This window comes from Gekko japonicus, unplaced genomic scaffold (assembly GCF_001447785.1).
Source record: "Gekko japonicus isolate JY-2015 unplaced genomic scaffold, Gekko_japonicus_V1.1 scaffold4448, whole genome shotgun sequence".
In the NCBI taxonomy this organism is placed as follows: Eukaryota; Metazoa; Chordata; class Lepidosauria; order Squamata; family Gekkonidae; genus Gekko; species Gekko japonicus.
The window spans coordinates 18,540-26,346 of NW_015166571.1; the positions used below are offsets into that span (position 1 = coordinate 18,540).

At 43.1% G+C, this 7,807-nt stretch overlaps 1 protein-coding gene across 1 annotated transcript in view; it reads left to right on the forward strand.

Annotated features, from left to right (window-relative positions):
- LOC107111397 (contactin-5-like) overlaps positions 1-7,807 on the forward strand; it is a gene marked incomplete at its 3' end in the record, with an annotated part of 38,144 nt that overhangs the window by 12,848 nt on the left and 17,489 nt on the right. The window contains exon 2 of the mRNA XM_015412362.1: positions 3,840-4,021. Within this exon, the coding sequence (XP_015267848.1) occupies positions 3,840-4,021 (182 nt within the window). The remainder of the gene's footprint in view (positions 1-3,839; positions 4,022-7,807) is intronic.

Sequence of the window (7,807 nt, forward strand, 5' to 3'; positions counted from 1 at the left end):
TGTTAGCCTGATGGTAGAAGTTAGCACACTCTAGCATTGACTGTTGTTCAGTCTTGCCTGGGTTAGCCCAAGAGAGGTCCTGTCTGAATGCTGGCCCTCTGAAAAAGATGAACATTACCACTATGAAGATTAAAAACACACAAGTAAGACCATCAGTCATGCATATTTCAGTGTGCAACTCCCCAACAACTTTGACTTCAGGGACCACTGTCATAAATTTATGGATTGTTCCTAAAAAAAACCCTCCAGCAGTAACTTATTTTAGTTCTCTCAATGAAAACAGTTCTAATCCCATTTTTCTCTGCAATTAACATCAAAATTTCCTTCATTGTTCCACTTAGGGTTCTTCTGCATTTGTTTCCACAGTGCTATTTTAGAAAGTAGGTGAGAAAATTTTAGAAAGATGAATTTGTCATCTTGGTGTCCCCTGAGAGACAAAAAGGCCATGAGAAATTGGAAAGTGTCTCTCTTAATAAGCATTGGCTCAGAGAACCATTTTCTTCATTCCATGGTAATAATCCAAGGTGAAGGCATTACAACCAAAACAGGGAACCATTGGTCCAAGATGGTGACTGCTTGTTTTTGTGTTTTTCCATTTTATCATGTCAAAACTGCTGGACTTAGATGAGAAATGGATGACCAAACAGGAAAGGTGGAGAGAATTCCTGATGACGCCTGGAGTCAGCCTGACACAAATTCTCTCTTCCATAGGAGATAAAAGAAGGAATGTGAACACCATAAATAATTTATTTTATTTATTTATTTTATTTCACTTATACCCCGCCCTCCCCGCAAGCGGGCTCAGGGCGGTTTACATAGGCACAACTGTGCAATAAGATACAGCAGGATTAAAACAGTTAAGGCACCAAGTGCAATAAAAATAGGACAAGTTAAAGCAATTAAAACAAAAACTCGCATCTTGCAGGATACATTAGGAACTAAAATACTCCCTATTGTATATCGCGGTGGGATCAAAGAGGGGGGATGCCATGGGCCAAGATGTTCCAGGTGGTCAGTCGGCCCAACCCGGCAGTCCTGCTCTGCAGTTACTCGGTGGTGGTTGTGGCGGCGGCTCCTACTCAAAAGCCTGGGGGAAGATCTCCATCTTGCAGGCCCTGCGGAACTGTAAGAGGTCCCACAGGGCCCTGATCTCCTCCAGGAGCTCATTCCACCAGGTAGGAGCCGCCACCAAGAAGGATCTGGCCCTTGTGGCAGCAAGCCTGGCCTCTTTAGGACCCGGGGTCACTAGGCAGTGTTGTGACCCGGACCAAAGTGCTCTTTGGGGCCTGCGAAGTGCTCTTTGGGGCCTTTTTCTTTTTTGCCAAGTCACAGCCAATTTACGGCAACCCCGTAGGGTTTTCAAAGCAAGAGACGTTCAGAGGTGATTTGCCATTGTGTACCTCTGCATAGCAACCCTGGGTTTTCTTGGTAATCTCCCATCAGGCGTTATATATTCGATTAGGTCAGGGTGTTATTCATTAGATTAGATGACTATAAATAAATAATAAAATAAAAGTAGGAGCTCTTGCATTTCTCATTGGAATATGTGCTTCTCTTGTCCATTTCCCCCTACGAAGTTCGTTGTTGTTGTTGTTTTTCAAAATACAAAAGAAGGTCATCCACAGTAGCTAGAATGTCTGTCATTTTATCAAATAAACCATTCCCCCCCCTCCCAAATGACGGCATATCACTGCATTCTTTATTTTTCACGGCTTTCTTGTTGGCCAGAAAACAAATTCACTGAGGCAATCTTTCTACATCCATGTATCTATATATGTATTCATCTCCGAAATCACGCCACGTGATTGGCGTGACTTAGGCAAGGAAAAGAAGAAGATTCATTAAAGCAAGTTACAACTTGCCTTTGAATAGTGATTTGCAATTTGGGAGCAATTTCCTTTGAAATCATTAAAACTTTACAGCCAAAGTATTTTCTCTTCTTGTGAAGAATTGGCTTATTACCTCATCATCAGAGGGAGGGAAAAGTACAATTTTGAAAGAGACTGGTTAATGGCCAAGGCAGTGACATTAAGAAAAAAATCTTTCAGCATTTCTCTAGCTGTAATTGATAGCAGTAAAGTTGATGCAGCATACAATTAAGACAAGATAAAAGTCTGGTTAAATCCATTCAAAGTTTGAATTACCAAATTGCATAGAAACTTTTGTAACTCCTGTGAAACATATGCATAAGTAGAATCTTTTTTGAAACAAAAAAAATATTCTTACTTTTATCTGGCTTTCCATGTTCACATCCTTTGATAAGTACATAAGAGGAACCTTGCAGGATCAGAACAATAGTCCATCTAGTCCATCAATCTATTTCACACACTGGCGGGCATTATCAGTTGGGTCCACGATGTTGGGGAAGGTAGGTTGACCTAACGGACCGCTGATGTTGTTACCTTTGGACAGTGGAGCAGTTACGTACTTACTTACTACATTTGCCATTTTCCTCCTCAAAGGGATCAAAAGAGCATACAACATTAATAAATAGGTTTTTTAAAAAATACAGTGTGAACAAAACAAACAGCAAGTAACCAACTATAACTTGAGCTGATGTAGAATCCAGTGGCTCATCTCATTCAAAAGCACAAGCCAAGGGCCAAGGACCTTTGGTTCTTGCTCTTTTACTCAAGCCTTTGGTCATGCTTCCTTTATTACCTGTAGACAGAACTTGCAGGGGAGAGAACACAGTTTAGATGTTGCAGCTATGATGTGCCTCGCACTCTGCTCCTCTTAGTATAGTTTGGTATAGTGGTTAAGAGTGGTGGACTCTAATCTGGAGAACCGGGTTTGATTCCCCACTCCTCCACATGAAGCCAGCTCGGTGACCTTGGGTCAGTCACAGTTCTCTCAGAGCTGTTCTCTCAAGAGCAGTACTCAAAAGAGCTCTCTCAACGCCACTTGCCTCACAAAGGGCCTGTTGTGGGAAGAGGAAGGGAAGGAGATTGTAAGCCACTTTGAGACCCCAAGTAAAGGGCAGGGTGTAAATCCAATTCTTCTTCTTCTTTCTCCTCCTCCTCCTTCTTTTAGCAGTGTTTCTGTTATGAGTGGCTTGCCTGTCAGAAACCCATTCAAGAATCTTTTCCAGGGCTGCCCCCTCACTATGGAACAGCCTTCCTGAAAGGCTCCACCCATCCCAAATTTTAGGAAGACCTACAAGATTGTCCAATTTGAGAGGGAATTTGGTGGATTCTGGTTTTGAGGACGCATCTAGCTGATGGGTTTTTAATGGGCTGTTGTAGTCTTCATAATTATAGGCTGGTGCACTGTTTTGGAGAGAGAAACGTTTGCTTCTCATAGGGGGTTGGGTTTTATTGTTTACCAGAGGCCCACCCCTGCTTGCTCTGCCCACCAGTCCATAAAAGTTGCTGTGTTCTCGATATTTAATGGCAGTTTGAATACTGACCAAATAGTTCTTCATCTTGCCAAAAGAGCTGCAACAATACAGAAGGACCATCCTTTTTTGTGAAGCATAGCCAACATTAGATTTATAACAAATGTCAAATCCCACTTTTCTTTCCCCTAATAAAGGAAATGTCCGTATCAGGTTTTGACTGAGGATCTGGGATACTCCATCTCTGAGCCCCTGAAAAATTAAATTCCGGGGCTTAATGACTGGGAAACAAACTTTCTTTCTGATAGACAGGAAGTATCCATGAAAGCAGCAGTGCTTATTAAATATTCTCCATCGAAAGAGAAATATAGCAAGCCGTTCATGAGTGTTAATTGTGATTACGTTTTATGGCTGCTTAGACGATTAAGTACTTAAATTAGCAGGTAACGGGATCTATATTCTTGATGGCAGGAAGGAGCTAACCATGACTTCGCTATTTCAGCCCCGTTCCAACAATCTCATGGAGGAAAGTCAATGGCCCTACTCCGAGCAAAGGCCGCCTGAGGAAGTCCCAAGCGGTACTTGAAATCCCGAATGTGCAGCTGGAAGATGCAGGAACATATGAATGCAAAGCCGAGAACTCCCGTGGAAGGAATGTCTTCAGGGGGCAGCTGCAAGTATACAGTATGCTTTCAAAAATTGTGACACAATTTAATTTTCACTCTTGGCTGCAAAAAGCAGTGCAAAAAAAAAAAAGGAAATAAATGCTTTTAGAAGTACAGAGGACTCCAACAGACAAAGAGAACCACACCATCCCTTATTAAAATGTATATTTGATTCTGCAACATAAACAAATTAACAAACTGGTAAATATATAATATAGGTGCTATGGGGTTCTGGGTAAATCCATGTTTCATACAAATTAGCCATCAGTAAATATGGAGGTCACTTCATTTTCCCCTGTAATCCTTTCCCACACACCATTTCCTCCTTTTTTCTACGGATAGCCCCCATACCTTCTCCCCTTTTGCTGCTTCCTTCTCTCCTTCCCACCTACAAACACACCCACATTTATTTTATCTTCTTCCTATATTCAGCTTTATTTATTTATTTACTTCATTTATACCTCACCTCTCTCCCCAAAGCAGCTTACATCATTCTCTTCTCTCCCATTTTCACCTTCACTACAGGTCTGTGAAATAGATTAGGCTGACAGAGAGTGATTGGCCCAAGGTTATCCAGCAAGCTTCCATGGCTAAGTGAGGATAAGCATCTCCTAGATTCTGGTATGGCACTAACAACTACACTGGATCTCAAATTCCCTTCCTTACCTCTCCCTGGAAATAGGGATGGGCATGAACCAGCTCATAAACTAAAGTTCGTGATGAATTTTGGCCAATTTGTGGTTTGTGAAGTGAAGTTCATGGCAAGTCAACCAGCACAAACTTTCCACAAACTTTCAAGCTCTTCGTGGAGGTTTGTGCTGGTTCCTGAACAGATACATTTCCAGACAGACTGTATCTCAACCTAAATGTTTACCAAACTTCAAAGAATCAGGGGGGTCAGTTTCAAACTAGTCTTTGTTGGTATTCCTTTTTCTTCTCATTTTATTGTACAGAGCTTTCAACCCACCCCCCACCCCCATTGCTTGGGTTTGTTGTGACTCTGTGCTTTGAGAGCAGTCCTTTTAAGCTTGCAATGCCAGTGGCACTGGGTTATGCTGGGCATTCTGCACATTGTAACTGGTTGTGCTGGGCTTACACCCCCCCCAGCTTGGATTTCTTGTGACTCTGCTTTGAGATCAGTCTTTTTAAGCTTGCAATGCAACAGTGGCACTGGGTTCTGCACACTGGACTGGTTGTGCTGGGCTTGCACCCCCCTTACTTAGATTGTGATTATGTACTTCATATCATTCCTGTTGTGCTGGCATTGCCACAATGGCACTGGATTCTGCTGGACACGCTTTGATTGCACTGGTACGGCTGGACACTCTGTGCATTGCACTGGTTGTGCTGAGCTTGCAAAAATGTCCCACCACTGCCTTCAGTTTCTACTGCAGAGATTCTCTAGCTTCACCGTAATCCTGTTGGGTCTGCTCTGGTTCTGCTGGGTACATCCCATTGGTTCTACTGGGCTTGCAAAATTCTACTGTAGAGATTATCTGTGACTTTGCTTCTGTTCTGCTGGGCTTCACCGTAATCCTGTTGGGTCTGCTCTGGTTCTGCTGGGTACATCCCATTGGTTCTACTGGGCTTGCAAAATTCTACTGTAGAGATTATCTGTGACTTTGCTTCTGTTCTGCTGGGCTTCTAGAATCATAGAATCACGGAGTTGGAAGAGGTCATACAGGCCATCTAGTCCAACCCCCTGCTCAATGTAGGATCAGCCTACATTGTTTGTCAGCTGGACAAGTGTTTGTCCAGCTGCTGCATGAAGATGGCCAGTGATGGGGATCTCACCACCGCCGTAGGCAACTGATATCACTATTTCACAACTATTGCCCTTTGGCTTTTTTGTTGTTTTTCCCCTCCTTTGGAAACAATGGAGGATGGGGCACCTTCTTTTGGGGGGCATAATTCATACCCTGTACATCCAATCCCCACCAAACTTGGAGGGCTGGTGGAGGAGAGTCAGCCAGAGATTCCCTGTGAGTTTGATGTCTCTAGCGGGGGGGGGGGGGCATTCTACCTTGTCACAATCCTCATAGAATGGTTTGTTTAGCCCCTAAGCATTAATTACATTTTGTGGTTTGCAAACTGGACATGCCATGTACCGAAATGCATTTTTCTGGTTTGTGCTCATCCCTACCTGGGAAAGCCTTGCCAAATTTCAAAAATAATGTGGTAGAAAATTGCTCAGATGAGATGTGTAGTGGCCACTGTCATGCCCAGCCATCTGGGTTCATGTGAGTTGTGTGACATCAAATTGTAACCACTGCTGCAGCTAGGAAAGTTGCAACAAATTGCACGGTAGCAGTTTGTCTGGTGGTTGCTGCTGGGCCTGGCACTGATGATTCCTCCCTCCAGGGCTGGAAGAAGGGGAACAGGGATGGAATGGGAGGTCAAAATAGCCCTGGAAATGATCCTGCCCCTGCCCCTGCCCCCTCACCCTCGTCCATGCCTTTTACTAACAGAAACCAAAATTTGAATGATGGCAATATTGTTGTGGTTGCTTAACAATCCCTACAATGGCCACTGAGATGTCAGATAGCATCAGTTTTTTAAAGGTACAGATGCTGTGGCACTTATTAGGAGTCAACATCTCAATTTATTTATTTGGGTTTTAGATTTTTATTTATTTATTTATTTTTAATTTATCTTTATTTATTATTACATTTCTATCCCACCCTCCCCCGTGAACGGACTCAGGGCAGCTCACATTTTTCTGCAAACCTGGGGGTTGTCTCAGGTTTGTTCAGAGCTCTGCCTTGTCTGTTCATGGCTCCAGTCTCTGGGTTTAGGTATCCATGGATGGGGCCATATTAAAATTTAGATATACTGATGTAAAAAAAAAATGCTGCCCAAAAGGAATTAAATCATAAGAGTGTTTAATCAAAACAATATGAAAACAACCACTTCACACCTCCAACTCTGATTAGCTAGTGGTCTCTGGAGAGGCAGCAATACAGATCTCCTAAATAAATCAGTCAAGAGATAAGAAACGTGGCAGTCAACATACAAGTATGATCCACCATTCCACCCCCCAGTACTCTTGAAATATTGAGTATGCACCATCGAATTGAAGACTTTAGAGATTACAAATTCCTTGGACTGATTCCCAAAAGCTTCTGAATGTATGCATTCCACAGCCAACACATCTTTGGAGACTCTGGCTGCTACTTCTCTGCCAAGTGGCACTGGGAGAAAGCAGTTTTCAGGAGAGCAAAGAAGTCTGAAAGGAAGTATGTTTGACTGCACCAAATATATGCCTGAGATCTTGGTTGAGTGAAAGGCAAGTGAGGATGAGGTTCCAGGGAAAAGCAGTGAGTAAGGTAAAAGTAAAAACCCCTCTCTCACTTCTTCCTTGGTGATGTCCTCGATTCCAAACCTTCAGGGCAGAAACCCTGGCCCCTAGTTCATGGGCTTAGCAGGGTCCAGCAAAAGCAGGATGTAGTTTTCTATCCAAACTATACATTGCTATCCAAACATGAGGCCCTGTATGTATTAAGGTTAATTGGTGTGGTCCAGCCACCATTAGTTAGCAGAGTGCTTAAATAAAGCTACAAATGCAGGAGCATCACTTTACCAGGTTACTCAGTTTACAAAGCTACGCAGAGCCCCATTGCAAGTTTAGAAGAGAAATACTTCTCTCTTTATTTGAGAAGTACACTTTGGATAGGAAAGAGCAGAGATTGATAGATTACTAATTAACTAGCTAAAGGATGGAGGTGGAAGATGAGAGGCCCATCTGCCTCATGGTGCCAAGAGAGCACGTCTTCATCCAGAGAGGGAGGGAGGGAGGGAGGGAGGG